Source organism: Bombina bombina, chromosome 1 (assembly GCF_027579735.1).
Source record: "Bombina bombina isolate aBomBom1 chromosome 1, aBomBom1.pri, whole genome shotgun sequence".
In the NCBI taxonomy this organism is placed as follows: domain Eukaryota; kingdom Metazoa; phylum Chordata; class Amphibia; order Anura; family Bombinatoridae; genus Bombina; species Bombina bombina.
In genome coordinates, this window is record NC_069499.1 from 1,584,106,268 (window position 1) to 1,584,130,632 (window position 24,365).

A 24,365-nucleotide genomic window follows, 5' to 3' on the forward strand; every position below is an offset into this window, starting at 1 on the left:
GGCCACGAACTGATAATGCTTGTCCAGAAAAGCAAACCTTAGAAACTGATGATGATCCTTGTGGATAGGAATGTGAAGGTACGCATCCTTTAGATCTACGGTGGCCATGTATTGACCCTCCTGGATCATTGGTAAGATTGTTCAGATAGTCTCCATCTTGAAATTTGTTTAGACATTTTAAATCTAAAATAGGTCTGAAAGTTCCCTCTTTTTTGGGAACCAGTGTAAGAACGCCTCTCTTTTTGTCTGGTCTACAGACAAACGTGAAAGATTAAATCTCCCTCTTGGGGGAAAATTTTTGAATTCCAGTTGATACCCCTGGGTCACAATTTCTAATGCCCAGGGATCCTGCACATCTCTTGCCCAGGCCTGAGCAAAGAAAGAAAGTCTGCCCCCTACTAGTTCCGGTCCTGGATCGGGGGCTGCCCCTTCATGCTGTCTTGGTAGCAGTAGCGGGCTTTTTGGCTTGTTTACCCTTATTCCAGGTTTGGTTAGGTCTCCAGACAGACTTGGATTGAGCAAAATTTTCTTCCTGTTTAGTAGAGGAAGGGAAAGCAGAGTGTACTCCTTTGAAATTTCAAAAGGAACGAAAATTATTTTGTTTACCCTTCATCTTAAGGGGTTTGTCTTGAGGTAGGGCGTGACCCTTACCTCCAGTAATGTCTGAAATGATTTCCTTCCATTCAGGGCCGAATAGGGTCTTACCCTTGAAAGGAATAGTTAACAGTTTAGACTTTGACGATACATCAGCAGGCCACTATTTTAACCATAGCGCTCTGCTCGCCAATATGGCAAAGCCTGCATTTTTTGCTGCTAATTTAGTAATCTGGAAAGCAGCATCTGTGATAAAAGAATTAGCTAATTTGAGAGCTTTAATTCTGTCCAAAAAGGTCGTCTAGGGGCGTCTCTACTTTCAGAGAATCCTCAAGGGCGTCAAACCAGAAAGCCGCCGCCGTAGTTACTGGAACAATGCAGGCAGCAGGTTGTAACAAGAAACCCTGGTGAATAAATAATTTCTTTAGAAGACCCTCTAATTTTTTATCCATAGGGTCTTTGAAAACACAACTGTCCACAATAGGTATAGTTGTATGCTTAGCTAGAGTAGATATTGCACCCTCCACCTTAGGGACCGTTTGCCAGGAGTCCTTGATGGTGTCTGATATGGGAAACATTTTCTTAAAATTAGGACGGGGAGAGAAAGGTATACCTGGTCTTTCCCATTCCTTTTTAATAATTTCCAAAATTATTTTGGGAACCGGAAAAACATCAGTGTAAGTAGGAACTTCTAGATATTTATCCATTTTACATAATTTTTCTGGAGGAATTGTAATAGGTTCACAATCATCCAGAGTCGCTAGGACCTCCCTGAGCAAGGTTTTCAAGTTTAAATTTAAAGGACGCTAAGTCCGTATCTGTCTGAGGTAACACATTCACTGAATCTGAAAGTTCTCCCTCAGACAATAATTCCCTAACCCCCAATTCAGAGCATTGTGAGGGTACATCAGAAATGGCTACTAAAGCATCAGAGAGTTCAGTATTTACGTTAATATCTGGCCTACTGCGTTTACCCTTCAAACCTGGCAGTTTAGATAATACCTCAGTGAGGGTAGTTGACATAACTGCAGCCATATCTTGCAGAGTAAAACAATTAGACGCACTAGATGTACTAGGTGTCACTTGTGTGGGTGTTAAAGGTTGGGACACTTGAGGAGAATTAGATATACTTTCATTTCCTAAAATATGTTCTTTACAGTGTAAGGCTCTATCAGTACAAGAGGTACACAATGTAAGAGGGGGTTCCACAATGGCTTCTAAACGCATAGAGCAATGAGTTTCCTCAATGTCAGACATGTTAAACAAAGTAGTAATAACCACAACAGTTGGTAAACACTTTATTTATTGAAAAAAATAATTTTGTAAAAAATGGGTACTGCGCCTTTAAGAAATAAAAGCGCACATTTTTTTTCCAAACACACTTAAGTAGCCTATAAACGTTCAAAAACTATGAATATAAATGCAGTTGTCAAAAATTATTGCATCCCAAATGCAAGAGTAGAAATTTACACTTTAGAGGAACATTCACCTCGCCACAGCTCTGCTGTGGCACCTACCTGCCCCCAGAACACTGCCAAATGAATCGACACCAATCCGGACAGTACAGAACACAGATAGGGCCCAACCGGAGTAAATGTCTGCTGTCTCCTTCAGTGTAAACTAGGCCCCGTCCACAATGGAGGTTGCACTAAAATTTAAACTACCTCATAAGAAACGGTTTTAAACTGCCATGTGGTCCCCAAAAACACAATAAAAGCCATCCTTTTGTTTAACAATATAATAAAGACTTAGTAATATGTCCCAGTGTTTTAATTATATGCTGACTTTGAGTGCATAAGTATTAGAAAACAAACACCCAGGAGTACAGTAACACCCTTTTGCATAGAGTACTACTGCTTACCCTGTTCCCACTATGAGGAACCCAATCAGCCAGTTCTGCTATATTAACTCTCCTCAGAAATAAAAAGGCTGAAAACATACCTCAAATGCTGCTTGCTGCATGAGACTGTTCTCCACACTGAAGATTTTCCCCATATTACCTTCACATCTGTGGGAACCATAATTGATCTTAGTAACTGCCGCTAAGATCATCAATTTCAGGGGGAAATCTTCTTCCAAATCCCCCATGAGTCAAATAGTACTCACAGGTACCATTTTAAAATAAAAAACATCTTGATTGAAGAAATTAAAACTATGATTTTATCACCACTATCACTTTACCCTTCCTATTACTAGCATAGGCAAAGAGAATGACTGGGGGGAGGAGTTAAGGGAGCAGTTATATAACAGCTCTGCTGTGGTGCTCTTTGCCACTTCCTGTTAGCAGGAGGATAATATCCCACAAGTAAGGATGAATCCGTGGACTTGTCATATCTTTGTAAAAGAAAAACCCTTTTCAACCCTTAATATCAGAAATCATTTCTGCCAGACCAGGTCCAAACAAGGTTTTACCCTTGTAAGGAAGCGCCAGAAGCTTGGATTTGGAGGTAACAACAGTTTAGCCACAACACCCTGTGGGCTAGGACAGTGAAGCCAGGCATCTTGGCTCCCAGTCTAATAACTTGCATGTTAGCATCAGAAATAAAGGAATTGGCTAATTCGAGTGCCTTAATCCTGTCTTGGATCTCCAACAAAAAAAGTATCTACTAAAATTGATTCAGACAAGGCACTAAAAAGATGCCGCACTTGCTACTGAGGCAATACAAAATGCAGGTTGCCATTGAAGACCATCTTCTTCAAATAAGCCTCCAGCTTTTTGTCCATGAGATCCTTAAAGGGGCAGCTATCCTCTATAGGGATTGTAGTTCTTTTAGCCAGAGTAGAAAGTGCCCCTTCTACTTTAGGCACCATGTGCCATGAATCTTTAATTGAGTCAGCAACAGGAAACATCTTTTTAAAAATGGGAGACGGGGAGAAAGGTATCCCTGGCTTCTCCCATTCCTGTGAAATAATCTCCATCGCACAGTCTGGAACAGGGAACACTTCCACAGAGGAAGGAACATCATAGTATTTATTAAGTTTACTAGATTTCTTAGGGTTGACAACGACAGAAGAATTGGAGTTGTCCAAAGTAGCCAATACCTCCATTAACAATACACAAAGGTGTTCAAGCTTAAATCTGAAGTTTACTTCTTCAGTATCAGAAGAAGGAATTATACTGTCTGAATATGCGATTTCACCCTCAGAGGCTACCGAGGTATCTTCCTCATCAGACTTGTGAGGGAGAACAACCTGCGTAGCAGCAGACGGAACAGACACTTTACATTTCAATGTTCTATCTAGATATTAGGTACAAAATTGCATAGGTAATACAAATTGGTTCTCTAGAAACAGTAAACATTTGTCCATAGGAACAGACTCCTGCTCGATGACTTACAAGTATTAAAACAAAATAACAAGAAAAATAAATTTATATTTTAAATTTTTGCAGAGCGATTTTGCACTCAAAATAAACCCCTCAATGTGAATCTCTACCCCTCAGCATCTGACTGAGGTGCCTACCTGCCCCTCCGGTAAAACAAATCTTGACAGTCAAAAGATCACACCAAGAGAAAACTAGCTGGTCTCAATGGCACAGCCGACACTGTTCTGTATCTAAGAGCGGAAGGGAGGGTCAGGTGACCGGCTTAAATGAAACTGTGCCACTTAATACAGTGTGCGATTCAAAGCAGGCTCTAACAGAGAAACTGACACCTTTATACTAAGTCAGCCGTTCCCACAGTGATCGCATTGAACAAGGAGAGTTGCAGCCTTGCATAGCAATTTCAAAAAACACCCACAGAGAGTTATTTCAATTTTTAAAAAAAAATGACCAGAGGGAAGACTATTGTAAACAAATGAGCCATTAATATCCCATAAAGGAGGTTAACCCCAAAGTCTCTAACCACATACATTATATGTGCCTACACACTGCCTGAATCAAATCCTTAATAAGGATTCAGAATGTCGCAAATATATGATGCAGAAAGAACCTCTTAAGTGTAAGTCTGCCAGACCTAGAAGACAAAAGCACTTACCAGCAAATCCAGCTGTCAGGCAGGTAGACAGCTCACAAAGCGTGAAATGACACATGCTCCTTACAGAGGCCTGTAGAAAATGAAAGAACAGAGTAACTAACTCTGGATTTCTATACCAAGGGCAGCAAACATGTTAATACTTCCCAACTTTCTAACTGCTTAAAAGCCACCACTATTCTACTGAAGAGATTGACGTAGAAACAGCTAGACCCCAAATCTTGCTTGAAGCGACAAATAATCCGATTTTTCTTCAGACACCAAACTTTACCTCCTCCATTGACAGAGGCAAAGAGAATGACTGGGGATTATGGGTAGGGAAGTGACACTTAACAGCTTTGCTGTGGTGCTCTTTGCCTCCTCCTGCTGGCCAGGAGTGATATTCCCACTAGTAAATGGAATGATGTTGTGGACTCTCCATATCTTAGGAAAGAAAGATATATTTTTAAAAATATTCCTATAATCTAAGTGTAGTGGGCAGCAGGAAATAATAGCTATGTCTTATCATTATTATTATTATCGGTTATTTGTAGAGCGCCAACAGGTTCTGCAGCGCTGTAAACAGAGGGTAGTACAACAAAACAATTAAAGGGATCAAATGGGTAGAGGGCCCTGCCAAGAGTGGCACTGTTGTAATCAGCTCTTAAGGTGATCTACAAACAGCTGGACTTAAGGGGGTACAGGGGATAGCAATAGAGGAGTGGAACTGGTATAAAGTAAGGTTAGCATAGGTTGTATGCATCCCTGAACAGTAGAGTCTTTAGAGAGTGCTTGAAGCTTTCAAAACTAGGGGAGAGTCTTGTGGGGCGAGGCAGAGAGTTCCACAAGATGGGAGCCAGTCTGGAGAAGTCCTGTAAACGGGAGTTCGATGAGGTAACCAGAGAGGAGGAGAGTAGGAGGTCATGAGCAGAGTGAAGGAGACGGGAGGGAGATTATCTGGAGACAAGGTCATCAGGATTATCAGGAACATATATTTTCAATATTCTTCTCAAGCTCATCATTGTTAAACAGGACTGTCACATCTCTGGTGAAAACCAAAGGGACTTAAGGACCCAGAGTTGTAGATTTAGACTACATGAAGGAATTGGAGGTTATAGGGATGGGATACAAAGTTAGTCATGGTTAGGAAATACACAATGTAATTAAACAAATGCAATCCTGCAAAGGTGTAGACAATGCTAACCTGTCATTTTGTTAACAAATTGTGCACTGTTTTGTAGCATCTTAACTTACCACCTCTTCTTAGAGGTGTCAATTAGGAACAGATATGTAGCACAATTAGACTTGTGAACTCTGCAGTATGCACATCTAGTTTTAAGAAATGAAACTCAAAAATTCACAATTTTACACTACAGAAAATGTGCAAATAAATAAAGTATAATGCAGTTTTTTTTTGCTTTTTTTCTATTGTTTATATTACAATATTAAAGTGTAAACTGGCTATTTTAAGTAAAGTATATTTTTAAAATTTTTACCAAACCCATATGACAAGTTTGCCAGACCTTATTTGTCAACCACAGTGTAAAGCACTTCCCTACATATTAGCATTAAAGTAGATCCAATGCTCTAGATGTCACCCATCCTTGATAAAGTGTTTGTGTGTGTTTGAAACACTTCTGCCTGCCTTAGACATAGTGAGCAGATCTGAGAATCATACTGAAGCTGAAAGGTACAAGTTATGAGCACCAAATCTCAGAATAGGAAGGAACTATCAACACAGCAGTTATGAGTTATGTGCTATTATGAACTTCTAATTATGTGTGTATATGAATATGTATTATTTTCCTGAAGCGAAAAGATAGAAGATAGATTAGCTCACATAAAGGACTGCTTAATAATCTGAAGCTGGGCAGGCACCTGTCATTATGCTGATTGTCACTGAAGACTTGCAGGAGTGTTGTGCAGAAAGAGTTCATAGATGTTTCATCTGTCTGGATCCCACGTAGATATTCAAACAGGCTCTGAGCAGAATATCGCACCTACACAAGAAGAATAACACATAACTAGGCTTCAGTATAAATAAAGGGAAGGTATTAATATCAGAGTATAGTACACTAGATAAAAATGAAACATTTCAGGCCCTATATCCACAAATCTCACAATCTTTTTTTTCTCTTATGAGCAACAAGAAGGTATCTGGTTAGCCTAATGTAAATACTATAGGAAGAACGTTATATGAACAGACACTACTTAAAAATGTAATTTTACAATCCACAATGAATGCCTCTGCCTGGCTGATCTTCCTTACATGTCGCTCCTCGCCTACGGCACCTCTCTGCCAATCCCTTCACTAGCTTCCTCTAACCTCCAGAATAAAACACAAAATCCTGACCCTTACATTCCACGCCCTCAATAGCACTGCTCCCCCCTTTATCTCTGACCTTGTCTGAAGAAACTCTCCCACCCGTCCCCTACCCTCTCCTTGTTACTTCCTCAGATTCTCGTCCACAGGACTTCTCCATAATGGCTCCTATTTTGTGCAACTCTGACTCGCTCCACAAGACTCTTCGTTAGTGTTTCAAGTGTTCCTAAAAGACTCTACTGATCAGGGATGCATTATAATGTACACTAACCTTTATTACCCCAGGTAATAACCTTCTTTTACCATGCCCTTGTACCCAATTAGCATGTAAGCCTACAAGCCCAGCTGTAATGTAGATTACCTTTTTGAAAGCTGATCTACAACAGTTAGTAACTTGTGGCCATCTACCCACTCATCTGGTCCATAATATGCCTCTTATGAATGTAAGCTTTGTTTTTTATACTTATATTTATAGCAATGTGGAATCTGTTTGTGTCAGGCTAAGGAGATTGCCACCTATGGTGTTGGCTAATGGTCACACTGTACATAAGTAACGGAGTAAAGCAGAGGACAGTCCAGAGCAGCAGGTTATGTAAGAGGATAAGACTGCACAAACTTAGATACAAAGGGAGCAGGAGAAAAATCCAGTAACAAGACAGGGGTCATACACAGTAAGGCAGTCCAAACAAGGCTTCAAGACAAAAGGAGCAAGCAAGAGGTGAAGTCCAGAGATAACAGTCAGAGGTCAGAAATCTGGATAACAACACAGGTACTGGGAAATCAGCAACTAACAGGAGCTGGGGAATTGGAGAAACTCACAGTACTGTCTAAGCAATTTGTTAGAGTGAGCTGCAGCATTTTATAGGGGAAGACCGCCTCCTCTGGGAGTGGCTCAGCAGGATAACAGATCCTGTGTAAGTGAATGCACTAGGAGTATTGCTATCTTGCAGTACCTCACTTTCACCACATAGATTGGTGGTGTTCACATTCTTTTCTGTATACTTTTGTGCTGAAGGCCTCAATCCTGGGGACTGGATTAATGGTAGAATGGCCAGAGATGCAGCAGATGGAAAAGAGGTAGGTGAGGGTGACAGGAGAGAGACCTCATGGTGAGTGGCTGGCACACTTGGCAAACAGACCAAGGATGGCCAAGATGTAGATCTGGCACAAGGAGTAGTAGATTGAACCAATCACTGCTCAGTGCCGGCAGCAACAGATACAATGGTTCACTTTCTGTGATTATTTGGAGTTATATGATGACAGTTATGATAATAAAAAACATAATTTATGCTTACCTGATAAATTCCTTTCTCCTGTAGTGTAGTCAGTCCACGGGTCATCCATTACTTATGGGATATTAACTCCTCCCTAACAGGAAGTGCAAGAGGATCACCCAAGCAGACCTGCTATATAGCTCCTCCCCTCTACGTCACACCAAGTCATTCGACCGAAAACCAAACGAGAAAGGAGAAACTATAGGGTGCAGTGGTGTCACGTTATTACCTTGTTCCCTGCCTTTTTCATTTTTTGCTTTGCACATTCCATGCTATACCTTTAAATTTCAATTACTTTTTCCACTCATTCATATAAATGTCCCATCAACCCTCACTACTTTGCTTGGTATTGAATTAGGTTAAGTCCTACTGAGCTACTGATATCCCCTGTGCTTTTTATTGGACACCGGAACTCTCTCTCAAAGTGACATACTGTGACTTTGTTCTATGTCACTTTCTACCTGTTTGTTTTGCCAAACTACCGCTATACTACATACCTTGTAGTAACTCTATCTCGAATCTCCTCTGTTAAACGCTATCCGGACTCGGCTCTCAGTAGCTGCCCCTCAACGGATCATTCCGCGGTGACGTCACACGCCAGCTTCACGGAACTACCCTCAATTCAGCAAACAGCCTGCACCGCTGCACTCCACGCTCAAGACCCTCTCTGCCTACAAACCACACCGGTTCAGCCTGAAAGGTTTCACTTCTCTCAAAGGTATAAAGCTTGCTAAATACTTATGCTGTCAAAGTTCCTACATGTTATTTGCAGTTCGTATGTCGAGTTTAACTCTGTACCTCTGTCTAGTTTTCTTTACTTAATTTGTTTATGCAATTCAGCTTAGCATATTGTTTTGATTTCCTTACTAAACAGTTTATTACTAACATCCAGATTTACAAGAGCTCTGCTGCATGTTTTAGTGTTTAAGTTAGCACAGGTGGCAACAATTGAGTGCTTCCTTTTCTTAAACCTCCACATTAAACTGCTGAATAGTTACATGAGGCCAGCACACTACCCTCTAGGTAGTTTATTTGCTTACCTCACACTCCTCAGCAACATTACCACATATTAAAATCTCAGCAGCTGCGGTCCTAACCAAAAGTAAAATTTTTATCTTCTTAGAAATTCTGACTTGCCTGACAGAATACCAAGCCTACCTTAACATGGACCCAGCTGAGATAACTGCACTAATACAGACTCTCAGCAACAGAGTTGATTTGCTCACTGACGGTCTCAATACACTCAAAGCTGAAAATGTTGCCTTAAAAGCTTACATAAAAGATTACTTAGAAACCAAGCTACATACACCAGAACCTCAAGTTAGTTTGCCTGAAAAGTTTTATGGTGATAGGGCACACTACAGGGACTTTAAAAATGCTTGCCTGCTTCTCTTCACGCTCAAACCACAGTCTTATCCTAATGATAGGATTAGAGTTTTGACCACTATTTCATTTCTTAGGGGGGAACCACGTAGCTGGGCAAACACTTTTTTTGAATCCAATGAGACTATTCTAAACTCCTTGGAAAATTTTTTCACTGCCATGGGTCAATTATACGAAGACCCATTCAAACAACAGACTGCAGAAACAGCTCTTAGGGCTCTAAAACAAAAAAAGAGGTTGGTAGAAGATTATATTACAGACTTCAAGAGGTGGGCAAAGGATTCAGAGTGGAACAACTTATCCTTAAGGAATCAGTTTCGTCTGGGTCTCTCAGACGCGGTTAAGGATGAGTTGTCCCGAACTGAGCTTCCCACAACCTTAGAGGGTTTAATGAACCTCTGCATTACTATAGACAGACGCTTAAGAGAGAGGCAAAATGAAAGATCTTACCCAGAGGCTTATACAAAGAGACACACTACTACTACACCCTCCACTAGTAAACATCAAGCTGAGCCTATGGAGATTGGCTTCCTTAAGGGGCCCCTGACAGCTCAGGAAAAGACCAGGAGAAGAGAGAATAATCTATGCCTTTATTGTGCCTCGGACGAACACTCCGTAAAGGATTGTCCATCTCTTCTGAAAACTAATAAGGGTGAGTCCCATAACCCTTTAACTTGTTGCAACACTATTGATTTAAGAAACCCCTACTGTAAACTCTCCCTTTCTTTTCAGTGGGATCTCCACCGCCTCCAGGTTCCCGCAATTATTGATTCAGGAGCTACTGCCTGTTATGTAGATAAGGAATTTACACATATAAATAAAATCCCACTCATGCAAAAGAAATCTCCTGTTTTATTGAGAGGTATTGACGGTAGACCTATTTCATCCGGTCCTGTTCAGTACCAAACTATACCTCTCCTAGTTACTACCCAAGAACATCATACTGAATATCTTACTTTTGATGTTATTTCATCTCCTGTGTCCCCAGTTATCCTGGGATTAAATTGGTTAATGTTACATAACCCATGTATTTCCTGGAACACACTTTCTCTCTCATTCAATTCAAAGTTTTGTACCACTACTTGTTTTCCAGTAAACATCATGCACACAGTCTTATCAAAACCAGATTTACACTTACCTGATGAGTACAAAGATTTTGCTGACGTTTTTAGTAAGACTGAATCCGAAAATTTACCTCCCCATAGGAAATATGACTGCCCTATCGACCTCATACCGGGTGCACAAATTCCATATGGGCACATATTTCCCCTTTCCAAACCTGAACTCGCCCACTTAAAGGATTATCTAGAAGATAACCTAAGAAAAGGCTTTATACGCCCATCCACTTCGCCAGCAGGAGCCGGCATTTTCTTTGTTAAGAATAAGGACGGCTCCTTACGGCCTATTGTGGATTACAGGCAGTTAAACAAAGTCACAATAAAGAACAGGTACCCCCTACCACTAATTCCGGAATTGATAGAAAGGTTGGAAGGGGCAAATTATTTTACTAAATTAGATCTTAGGGGAGCGTATAATCTTATCCGTGTTAGAAGTGGCGATGAGTGGCTGACGGCGTTTCGTACTAGGTACGGACTATATGAATACACCGTCATGCCTTTTGGCCTGTGCAACGCCCCTGCCACTTTTCAACACCTAATCAATGACCTTTTTCGGGATTTCCTTGATGTTTTTCTTGTCATTTATCTGGATGACATATTGATTTATTCCAGAAATTTGGCTGAACATACTCTACATGTTAGACAGGTCCTTTCTAGGTTACGCAGTAACTTCTTATATGCTAAAGCTGAAAAGTGCATTTTCAATTCCCAAAACATTACTTTCTTAGGGTATGAAATAAATTCAACTGGCATCCGTATGGAAGATGCAAAAATCAGGGCGATTGTAGATTGGCCTACTCCCAAGTCTAGAAAAGAGGTTCAGAGTTTTCTTGGCTTTGCGAACTTCTATCGCAAATTCATAAAGAATTTTTCCAGCATAACCAAACCACTGACTAATCTCACGAAAACTACTACTGTTTTTCGTTGGGATGAAACAACCCAGAAGGTTTTTAACCATCTAAAAATGAGATTCACCACTGCACCTATTCTAAGGTTTCCAAACCCCAACCTACCTTACACTCTGGAGGTAGATGCTTCAGATGTTGCGGTAGGTGCAGTTCTTTCACAACGCCAAGGTATCGATAAACCGTTACATCCAGTTGCCTTCTACTCCCACGGTTTATCTACCTCGGAACAAAATTATCCCATCGGCGATAAAGAATTGCTGGCAATCAAGATGGCACTTGAGCACTGGCGACACCTACTTGAGGGCACCACCGTTCCAACGGTTATTTATACGGATCATCGAAACCTTCAGTACCTTAAAACAACAAAAATTCTATGCTCTAGACAGGTTAGATGGAGCCTTTTCTTTTCTAGGTTCAATTTTCAAATCGTGTACCGTCCTGCAAATAGAAACCATAAGGCTGATGCTTTATCTAGATTGCCCACTTACACCCGTTCCAAGACTCCTGAGAACACTGTTATTCCTTTGCAGAACTTTCTATCTTTCGCTATTGACTCCAAGTCGTTTCTCCAACAGGAACAAAACAACGATTTATCCAAACCTTTGTCTCAATTACAGAAAAAACAGGATGGTTTTTTCTATTTCCAAGACAAATTGTATATTCCTCCTAGCCTAAGAAAGATGGTACTCTCATCCTCTCATGATTCTCTACTCGCAGGACACCCGGGTCTTAAGAAAACCCAAGAACTTATTGGACGTACTTACTGGTGGCCTGGTATAACACATGACATCAGCACTCATATCACCTCTTGTGCACAATGTACCACTTCTAAAAAGGCAAAACATTCCCCCTATGGATTACTTATACCTCTACCGACTCCTACTCGGCCTTGGTTGGAAATCGCAGTAGATTTCATCGTAGATCTGCCAAAATCCGATAACAAGACTACTATTCTTGTAGTTGTTGATCTGTTCAGTAAAATGTCCCATTTCATTCCCTACCATAAGCTCCCAACAGCCTCAGAAACTATCCATCTGCTCATTTCCCACGTTTTCAAACATCATGGTATTCCTAACAGCATACTAAGCGACCGGGGTACCCAATTTTCTAGTAGGCTATGGACTGAATTCTGCAAAATCTTCTCCATCGACAAGAAACTGAGCACCGCTTACCATCCTCAGACAAACGGGCAAACTGAGAGGACGAATCAATGGCTGGAGCAATTTCTCAGAACCTATTGTTCATCACAGCCTCTCACTTGGTCCTCTCATCTCCCTTATGCAGAATTCTGTTTCAACAATACCGTCCACTCAACTACCAATAAAACCCCATTTTTTGTGAACTATGGTTTCCACCCCAGGTTTCAGATTCTTCCAGATAATCAATGCACTTCGCTCAATGTAAGTGAACTCTCGGATCTCATTTCTTCTAACTTTGCTCTCATACAGGCAGCTATAGACGAGGCGAAGAAAACTCAAAAGTTCTATTACGATAAGAAGAGGTTACCATCACCTAAATACGCTATCGGAGACCTAGTGTGGTTATCCACAAAAAATCTCAAACTCAATACTCCTTCGAGGAAACTATCACCTTTATTCATTGGACCCTATCCTGTTTCTCAACTCATCAACCCCAATGCTGTTCGCCTCAAGCTGCCAGAAACCATGAGAATTCATCCTACTTTCCACGTCTCCCTGTTGAAACCCTACAGGGCACTCAGGAATTCTTTTCCCCCCATTCCAGATCCTTCCATACTTGCGGATCCTAACATGGAATATGAGGTGCATTCGATCTTGGATTCCAGACGTGCCCGGGGTTCTCTCCAGTATCTGATCCGTTGGAAGGACTTCTCTCCCGATGATGACTCTTGGGAGCCTGCCTCTAACATCTCGGCTCCCCGGTTGGTTGCCCTGTTTCATCGTCGGAACCCGGACCGTCCAAGACCCTGAGCACCGGGGGTTGCTCCTTGAGGGGGGGGTCCTGTCACGTTATTACCTTGTTCCCTGCCTTTTTCATTTTTTGCTTTGCACATTCCATGCTATACCTTTAAATTTCAATTACTTTTTCCACTCATTCATATAAATGTCCCATCAACCCTCACTACTTTGCTTGGTATTGAATTAGGTTAAGTCCTACTGAGCTACTGATATCCCCTGTGCTTTTTATTGGACACCGGAACTCTCTCTCAAAGTGACATACTGTGACTTTGTTCTATGTCACTTTCTACCTGTTTGTTTTGCCAAACTACCGCTATACTACATACCTTGTAGTAACTCTATCTCGAATCTCCTCTGTTAAACGCTATCCGGACTCGGCTCTCAGTAGCTGCCCCTCAACGGATCATTCCGCGGTGACGTCACACGCCAGCTTCACGGAACTACCCTCAATTCAGCAAACAGCCTGCACCGCTGCACTCCACGCTCAAGACCCTCTCTGCCTACAAACCACACCGGTTCAGCCTGAAAGGTTTCACTTCTCTCAAAGGTATAAAGCTTGCTAAATACTTATGCTGTCAAAGTTCCTACATGTTATTTGCAGTTCGTATGTCGAGTTTAACTCTGTACCTCTGTCTAGTTTTCTTTACTTAATTTGTTTATGCAATTCAGCTTAGCATATTGTTTTGATTTCCTTACTAAACAGTTTATTACTAACATCCAGATTTACAAGAGCTCTGCTGCATGTTTTAGTGTTTAAGTTAGCACAGGTGGCAACAATTGAGTGCTTCCTTTTCTTAAACCTCCACAATAAACTGCTGAATAGTTACATGAGGCCAGCACACTACCCTCTAGGTAGTTTATTTGCTTACCTCACACTCCTCAGCAACATTACCACATATTAAAATCTCAGCAGCTGCGGTCCTAACCAAAAGTAAAATTTTTATCTTCTTAGAAATTCTGACTTGCCTGACAAGTGGTGACTGGAGTATAATTTAAAATCTAGACCTGCCATAAAAAACAGGGCGGGCCGTGGACTGACTACACTACAGGAGAAAGGAATTTATCAGGTAAGCATAAATTATGTTTTCTCCTGTTAAGTGTAGTCAGTCCACGGGTCATCCATTACTTATGGGATACCAATACCAAAGCTAAAAGTACACGGATGACGGGAGGGACAGGCAGGATCTTTACACGGAAGGAACCACTGCCTGAAGAACCTTTCTCCCAAAAACAGCCTCCGAAGAAGCAAAAGTGTCAAATTTGTAAAATTTGGAAAAAGTGTGAAGTGAAGACCAAGTCGCAGCCTTGCAAATCTGTTCAACAGAGGCCTCATTTTTAAAGGCCCAAGTGGAAGCCACAGCTCTGGTAGAATGAGCTGTAATTCTTTCAGGAGGCTGCTGTCCAGCAGTCTCATAGGCTAAACGTATTATACTACGAAGCCAGAAGGAGAGAGAGGTAGCCGAAGCCTTTTGACCTCTCCTCTGTCCAGAATAGACGACAAACAGGGAAGAAGTTTGTCGAAAATCTTTAGTTGCCTGTAAATAAAATTTCAGGGCACGGACAACGTCCAGATTGTGCAGAAGTCGTTCCTTCTTTGAGGAAGGATTAGGGCACAATGAAGGAACAACAATCTCTTGATTGATATTCCTGTTAGTGACTACCTTAGGTAAGAACCCAGGTTTAGTACGCAGAACTACCTTGTCTGAATGGAAAATCAGATAAGGAGAATCACAATGTAAAGCAGATAACTCAGAGACTCTTCGAGCCGAGGAAATAGCCATTAAAAACAGAACTTTCCAAGATAACAGCTTGATATCAATGGAATGAAGGGGTTCAAACGGAACACCCTGTAAAACGTTAAGAACTAAGTTTAAGCTCCATGGTGGAGCAACAGTTTTAAACACAGGATTAATCCTGGCCAAAGCCTGACAAAAAGCCTGAACGTCTGGAACTTCTGACAGACGTTTGTGTAAAAGGATGGACAGAGCTGAGATCTGTCCCTTTAACGAACTAGCGGATAAACCCTTTTCTAAACCTTCTTGTAGAAAAGACAATATCCTAGGAATCCTAACCTTACTCCATGAGTAACTCTTGGATTCGCACCAATGCAAGTATTTGCGCCATATTTTATGGTAAATTTTCCTGGTAACAGGCTTCCTAGCCTGTATCAATGTATCAATCACTGACTCCGAGAATCCACGCTTTGATAGAATCAAGCGTTCAATCTCCATGCAGTCAGCCTCAGAGAAATTAGATTTGGATGTTTGAAAGGACCCTGCACCAGAAGGTCCTGTCTCAGAGGTAGAGACCAAGGTGGACAGGACGACATGTCCACTAGATCTGCATACCAGGTCCTGCGTGGCCACGCAGGCGCTATTAGAATCACCGATGCTCTCTCCTGTTTGATCCTGGCAATCAATCGAGGAAGCATCGGGAAGGGTGGAAACACATAAGCCATGTTGAAGACCCAAGGTGCTGTCAGAGCATCTATCAGAACCGCTCCCGGGTCTCTGGACCTGGATCCGTAATAAGGAAGTTTGGCGTTCTGGCGAGACGCCATGAGATCCAGATCTGGTTTGCCCCAACGCCGAAGTATTTGGGCAAAGACCTCCGGATGAAGTTCCCACTCCCCCGGATGAAAAGTCTGGCGACTTAGATAATCCGCTTCCCAGTTCTCCACGCCTGGGATGTGGATCGCTGATAGGTGGCAAGAGTGAGACTCTGCCCAGTGAATTATTTTTGAGACTTCCATCATTGCTAGGGAACTCCTTGTCCCTCCCTGATGGTTGATGTAAGCCACAGTCGTGATGTTGTCCGACTGAAACCTGATGAACCTCAGAGTTGCTAACTGAGGCCAAGCCAGAAGGGCATTGAAAACTGCTCTTAATTCCAGAATATTTATGGGAAGGAGACTCTCCTCCTGAGTCCAAGATCCCTGAGTCTTCAGGGAATTCCAGACAGCGCCCCAACCTATCAGGCTGGCGTCTGTTGTTAAAATCGTCCAATCTGGCCTGCTGAAGGGCATCCCCTTGGATAGATGTGGCCGAGAGAGCCACCATAGAAGAGAATTTCTGGTCTCTTGATCCAGATTCAGCATAGGGGACAAATCTGAGTAATCCCCATTCCACTGACTTAGCATGCACAGTTGCAGTGGTCTGAGATGCAGGCGTGCAAAGGGTACTATGTCCATTGCCGCTACCATTAAGCCGATTACCTCCATGCATTGAGCCACTGACGGGTGTGGAATGGAATGAAGGACCCGGCAAGCATTTAGAAGTTTTGTTAACCTGACCTCTGTCAGATAAATCTTCATTTCTACAGAATCTATAAGAGTCCCTAAGAAGGGAACTCTTGTGAGTGGCAATAGAGAACTCTTTTCTTCGTTCACTTTCCACCCATGTGACCTTAGAAATGCCAGTACTAACTCTGTATGAGACTTGGCAGTTTGGAAACTTGACGCTTGTATCAGAATGTCGTCTAGGTACGGAGCTACCGATATTCCTCGCGGTCTTAGTACCGCCAGAAGAGAACCCAGAACCTTTGTAAAGATTCTTGGAGCAGTAGCTAACCCGAAGGGAAGAGCTACGAACTGGTAATTCCTGTCTAGGAAGGCGAACCTTAGATACCGGTAATGATCTTTGTGAATCGGTATGTGAAGGTAGGCATCCTTTAAATCCACTGTGGTCATGTACTGACCCCTTTGGATCATGGGTAAGATTGTCCGAATAGTTTCCATTTTGAACGATGGAACTCTTAGGAATTTGTTTAGGATCTTTAAATCCAATATTGGTCTGAAGGTTCCTTCTTTCTTGGGAACCACAAACAGATTTGAGTAAAACCCTTGTCCGTGTTCCGACCGCGGAACCGGGTGGATCACTCCCATTAGTAAAAGATCTTGTACACAGCGTAGAAACGCCTCTTTCTTTATCTGGTTTGTTGACAACCTTGAAAGATGAAATCTCCCTTTTGGAGGAGAAGTTTTGAAGTCCAGAAGATATCCCTGAGATATGATCTCCAACGCCCAGGGATCCTGGACATCTCTTGCCCAAGCCTGGGTGAAGAGAGAAAGTCTACCCCCTACTAGATCCGTTTCCGGATTGGGGGCCCTCACTTCATGCTGTCTTAGGGGCAGCAGCAGGTTTTCTGGCCTGCTTGCCCTTGTTCCAGGTCTGGTTAGGTTTCCAGCCTTGTCTGTAGCGAGCAACAGTTCCTTCCTGTTTTGGAGCAGAGGAAGTTGATGCTGCTCCTGCCTTGAAGTTACGAAAGGCACGAAAATTAGATTGTCTAGCCCTTGGTTTGGCTCTGTCTTGAGGCAGGGCATGGCCCTTACCTCCCGTAATGTCAGCGATAATTTCTTTCAAACCGGGCCCGAATAATGTCTGCCCCTTGAAAGGTATGTTAAGCAATTTAGATTTAGAAGTCACATCAGCTGACCAGGATTTTAGCCACAGCGCTCTGCGCGCCTGAATGGCGAATCCGGAATTCTTAGCCGTAAGTTTAGTTAAATGTACTACGGCATCAGAAATAAATGAATTAGCTAGCTTAAGGGCTTTAAGCTTGTGTGTAATCTCATCCAATGGAGCTGTGTCAAGGGTCTCTTCCAGAGACTCAAACCAAAATGCCGCCGCAGCCGTGACAGGCGCAATGCATGCAAGGAGTTGCAATATAAAACCTTGTTGAACAAACATTTTCTTAAGGTAACCCTCTAACTTTTTATCCATTGGATCTGAAAAGGCACAGCTATCCTCCACCGGGATAGTGGTACGCTTAGCTAAAGTAGAAACTGCTCCCTCCACCTTAGGGACCGTTTGCCATAAGTCCCGTGTGGTGGCGTCTATTGGAAACATTTTTCTGAATATAGGAGGGGGTGAGAAAGGCACACCGGGTCTATCCCACTCCTTGTTAACAATTTCAGTAAGTCTCTTAGGTATAGGAAAAACGTCAGTACACGTCGGTACCGCAAAATATTTATCCAACCTACATATTTTCTCTGGGATTGCAACCGTGTTACAATCATTCAGAGCCGCTAACACCTCCCCTAGTAATACACGGAGGTTCTCCAGCTTAAATTTAAAATTTGAAATGTCTGAATCCAGTTTATTTGGATCAGATCCGTCACCCACAGAATGAAGCTCTCCGTCTTCATGTTCTGCAAATTGTGACGCAGTATCAGACATGGCCCTAGCATTATCAGCGCACTCTGTTCTCACCCCAGAGTGGTCTCGTTTACCCCTAAGTTCTGGCAATTTAGATAAAACTTCAGTCATAACATTAGCCATGTCTTGTAAAGTGATTTGTAATGGCCGCCCTGATGTACTTGGCGTTACAATATCACGCACCTCCTGAGCGGGAGATGCAGGTACTGACACGTGAGGCAAGTTAGTCGGCATAACTTCCCCCTCGTTGTCTGGTGAATTTTTCTTAACATGTACAGATTGGCTTTTATTTAAAGTAGCATCAATGCAATTAGTACATAAATTTCTATTGGGCTCCACCTTGGCCTTTGAACATATTGCACAAAGAGATTCCTCTGTGTCAGACATGTTTAAACAAACTAGCAATTAGACTAGCAAGCTTGGAAAATACTTTTCAAATGAATTTACAAGCAATATAAAAAATGTTACTGTGCCTTTAAGAAGCACACAAAAAAACTGTCACATTGAGATAACAATGAACCGGTTTAGTTATAGCAATCAATTTTTCATATGAAATGCATTAATTTAGCAAAGGATTGCACCCATTAGCAAATGGAATATTAACCCCTTAATACCAAAAAACGAATAACAAATAAAATAAATACGTTTTTATCACAGTCAAAGCACAGTCTCACAGGTCTGCTGTGAGTGATTACCTCCCTCAAACTAGATTTGGAGACCCCTGAGCTCTGTAGAGACGTCCTGGATCATGCAGGGAGAATAAGGAAGACTGTGACTGAATTTTTAATGCGTAGTAAAAGCGCCAAAATAGGCCCCTCCCACTCATAATACAGCAGTGGGGAAGCTCAGTAAACTGATTTTATTCAAAATAAACGACAGCCAAGTGGAAAATAATGCCCATAAATTTTTCACCAAGTACCTCAGAGAGAAAAACGATTAACCTGCCAGTAAACGTTTTAAATATATGAAATAATAATAAAAGCCTGTTGCTAGTCGCTATCACTGCAGAAAGGCTATAAGTTATATGTATACCGTATTTTCTTAGTGAAGTGCCATTTCCCAGAAATACTTTAGTGCCAACATACATACATAACAGCCTGATACCAGTTGCTACTACTGCATTTAAGGCTGTACTTACATTATATTGGTATTAGCAGTATTTTCTCAGTCAATTCCATTCCTTAGAAAATAATATACTGCAACATACCTCTTTGCAGGTGAACCCTGCCCGCTGTCCCCTGTTCTGAAGTTACCTCGCTCCTCAGAATGGCCGAGAACAGCAAATGGATCTTAGTTACGTCCGCTAAGATCATACACAAACTCAGGTAGATTCTTCTTCTAATACTGCCTGAGAAGAAACAACACACTCCGGTGCTGTTTAAAACAACAAACTTTTGATTGAAGAAATAAAAACTAAATTTAATAACCACACTCCTCTCACACATCCTATCTATTAGTTAGGTGCAAGAGAATGACTGGGTGTGACGTAGAGGGGAGGAGCTATATAGCAGCTCTGCTTGGGTGATCCTCTTGCACTTCCTGTTAGGGAGGAGTTAATATCCCATAAGTAATGGATGACCCGTGGACTGATTACACTTAACAGGAGAAATAATAATAATAATAATAATATTAATAAAAATAATAATCCATCTTAAAACCCATGGCCAAAATAAGAATAAAAACAATTGACAGGAAAGTGCATATGGACAAAAAGACAAAGATATCTAAAACAAAAGAGCATTTACCAGACAAAAGGTCTCCTTAGTAATGTTTAAAAACACTAACGGCATGGCTGCTACTACTGCTCACAGCACTAAAGGCATGGCTGCTACTACTGCTCACAGCACTAAAGGCATGGCTGCTACTACTGCTCACAGCACTAAAGGTACGGCTGCTTCTACTTCTCACAGCACTAAAGGCACGGCTGCTACTACTGCTCACAGCACTAAAGGTACGGCTGCTACTACTTCTCACAGCACTAAAGGCACGGCTGCTACTACTTCTCACAGCACTAAAGGCACGGCTGCTACTACTGCTCACAGCACTAAAGGCACGGCTGCTACTACTGCTCACAGCACTAAAGGCACGGCTGCTTCTCATTCTCACAGCACTAAAGGCACGGCTGTTTCTACTGCTCACAGCACTAAAGGCACGGCTGCTTCTACTGCTCACAGCACTAACGGCACGGCTGTTTCTACTGCTCACAGCACTAACGGCACGGCTGTTTCTACTGCTCACAGCACTAAAGGCAAGGCTGCTACTACTTCTCACAGCACTAACGGCACGGCTGTTTCTACTGCTCACAGCACTAAAGGCACGGCTGCTTCTACTTCTCACGGCACTAACGGCACGGCTGCTACTACTGCTCACAGCACTAAAGGCATGGCTGCTACTACTGCTCACAGCACTAAAGGCACAGCTGCTACTACTTTTCACAGCACTAACGGGAAGGCTGCTACTACTGCTCACAGCACTAAAGGCACGGCTGTTTCTACTGCTCAGAGCACTAAAGGCACGGCTGCTACTTCTCACAGCACTAACGGCACGGCTGTTTCTACTGCTCACAGCACTAAAGGCACGGCTGCTTCTACTTCTCACAGCACTAAAGGCACGGCTGCTTCTACTTCTCACAGCACTAAAGGCACGGCTGCTTCTACTGCTCACAGCACTAAAGGCACGGCTGCTTCTACTTCTCACAGCACTAAAGGCACGGCTGCTTCTACTTCTCACAGCACTAAAGGCACGGCTGCTACTACTTCTCACAGCACTAAAGGCACGGCTGCTTCTACTTCTCACGGCACTAACGGCACGGCTGCTTCTACTTCTCACAGCACTAAAGGCACGGCTGCTTCTACTTCTCACAGCACTAAAGGCACGGCTGCTTCTACTTCTCACAGCACTAAAGGCACGGCTGCTTCTACTTCTCACAGCACTAAAGGCACGGCTGCTTCTACTTCTCACGGCACTAACGGCACGGCTGCTTCTACTCACAGCACTAAAGGCACGGCTGCTTCTACTTCTCACAGCACTAAAGGCACGGCTGTTTCTACTTCTCACAGCACTAAAGGCACGGCTGCTACTACTTCTCAGCACTAACGGCACGGCTGCTTCTACTGCTCACAGCACTAAAGGCACGGCTGCTACTACTTCTCACAGCACTAAAGGCACGGCTGCTTCTACTGCTCACGGCACTAAAGGCACGGCTGCAACTACTGCTCACAGCACTAAAGGCACGGCTGCTACTACTGCTCACAGCACTAAAGGCACGGCTGCTACTACTGCTCACAGCACTAAAGGCACGGCTGCTTCTACTGCTCACAGCACTAAAGGCACGGCTGTTTCTACTGCTCACAGCACTAAAGGCACGGCTGCTACTAATACTCACAGCACTAACGGCATGGCTGCTAATACTTCTCACAGCACTAAAGGCACGGCTGCTACTACTGCTCACAGCACTAAAGGCACGGCTGTTTCTACTGCTCACAGCACTAAAGGCACGGCTGTTTCTACTGCTCACAGCACTAACGGCACGGCTGTTTCTACTGCTCACAGCACTAACAGCACGGCTGCTACTACTGCTCACAGCACTAAAGGCACGGCTGTTTCTACTTCTCACAGCACTAAAGGCACGGCTGCTTCTACTTCTCACAGCAATAAAGGCACGGCTGCTACTACTTCTCACAGCACTAAAGGCACGGCTGCTTCTACTTCTCACAGCACTAAAGGCACGGCTGCTACTACTTCTCACAGCACTAAAGGCACGGCTGCTTCTACTTCTCACAGCACTAAAGGCACGGCTGCTTCTACTGCTCACAGCACTAAAGGCACGGCTGCAACTACTGCTCAAAGCACTAAAGGCACGGCTGCTACTACTGCTCACAGCACTAAAGGCACGGCTGCTACTACTGCTCAGAGCACTAAAGGCAAGGCTGCTACTACTGCTCACAGCACTAAAGGCAAGGCTGCTACTACTTCTCACAGAACTAAAGGCACAGCTGCTACTACTTCTCACAGCACTAAAGGCACAGCTGCTACTACTTCTCACAGCACTAAAGGCACGCTGCTACTACTTCTCACAGCACTAAAGGCACGGCTGCTACTACTTCTCACAGCACTAAAGGCACGGCTGCTTCTACTTCTCACAGCACTAAAGGCACGGCTGCTTCTACTTCTCACAGCACTAAAGGCACAGCTGCTTCTACTGCTCACAGCACTAAAGGCACGGCTGCTACTACTACGGCTGCTACTACTGCTCACAGCACTAAAGGCACGGCTGCTACTACTGCTCACAGAACTAAAGGCACAGCTGCTACTACTTCTCACAGCACTAAAGGCACAGCTGCTACTACTTCTCACAGCACTAAAGGCACGGCTGCTACTACTTCTCACAGCACTAAAGGCACGGCTGCTACTACTTCTCACAGCACTAAAGGCACGGCTGCTTCTACTGCTCACAGCACTAAAGGCACAGCTGCTACTACTGCTCACAGCACTAAAGGCACGGCTGCTTCTACTGCTCACAGCACTAAAGGTACGGCTGCTACTACTGCTCACAGCACTAAAGGCACGGCTGCTACTACTGCTCACAGCACTAAAGGCACGGCTGCTTCTACTGCTCAAAGCACTAAAGGCACGGCTGCTACTACTGCTCACAGCACTAAAGGCAAGGCTGCTACTACTGCTCACAGCACTAAAGGCAAGGCTGCTACTACTTCTCACAGAACTAAAGGCACAGCTGCTACTACTTCTCACAGCACTAAAGGCACAGCTGCTACTACTTCTCACAGCACTAAAGGCACGGCTGCTACTACTTCTCACAGCACTAAAGGCACGGCTGCTACTACTTCTCACAGCACTAAAGGCACGGCTGCTTATACTGCTCACAGCACTAAAGGCACGGCTGCTTCTACTTCTCATAGCACTAAAGGCACGGCTGCTACTACTTCTCACAGCACTAAAGGCACGGCTGCTACTACTTCTCACAGCACTAAAGGCACGGCTGCTTCTACTGCTCACAACACTAAAGGCACGGCTGCTACTACTTCTCACAGCACTAAAGGCACGGCTGCATCTACTGCTCACAGCACTAAAGGCACGGCTGCTACTCCTTTTCACAGCACTAACGGGAAGGCTGCTACTACTGCTCACAGCACTAAAGGCACGGCTGTTTCTACTGCTCACAGCACTAAAGGCACGGCTGCTTCTACTTCTCACAGCACTAAAGGCACAGCTGCTTCTACTGCTCACAGCACTAAAGGCACGGCTGCTACTACTACGGCTGCTACTACTGCTCACAGCACTAAAGGCACGGCTGCTACTACTGCTCACAGCACTAAAGGCACGGCTGCTTCTACTGCTCACAGCACTAAAGGCACAGCTGCTACTACTGCTCACAGCATTAAAGGCACGGCTGCTTCTACTGCTCACAGCACTAAAGGCACGGCTGCTTCTACTTCTCACAGCACTAAAGGCACGGCTGCTTCTACTTCTCACAGCACTAACGGGAAGGCTGCTACTACTGCTCACAGCACTAAAGGCACGGCTGTTTCTACTGCTCACAGCACTAAAGGCACGGCTGCTACTACTGCTCACAGCACTAAAGGCATGGCTGCTACTACTGCTCACAGCACTAAAGGCACGGCTGCTTCTACTTCTCACAGCACTAAAGGCACGGCTGCTACTACTGCTCACAGCACTAAAGGCACGGCTGCTTCTACTG

At 43.5% G+C, this 24,365-nt stretch overlaps 1 protein-coding gene across 1 annotated transcript in view; it reads right to left on the bottom strand.

The window, feature by feature from the left end:
* TBCD (tubulin folding cofactor D) overlaps positions 1 to 24,365 on the bottom strand; it is a 1,563,032-nt gene that overhangs the window by 217,404 nt on the left and 1,321,263 nt on the right. Inside the window, exon 35 of the mRNA XM_053710319.1 lies at positions 6,426 to 6,547. Within this exon, the coding sequence (XP_053566294.1) occupies positions 6,426 to 6,547 (122 nt within the window). The remainder of the gene's footprint in view (positions 1 to 6,425; positions 6,548 to 24,365) is intronic.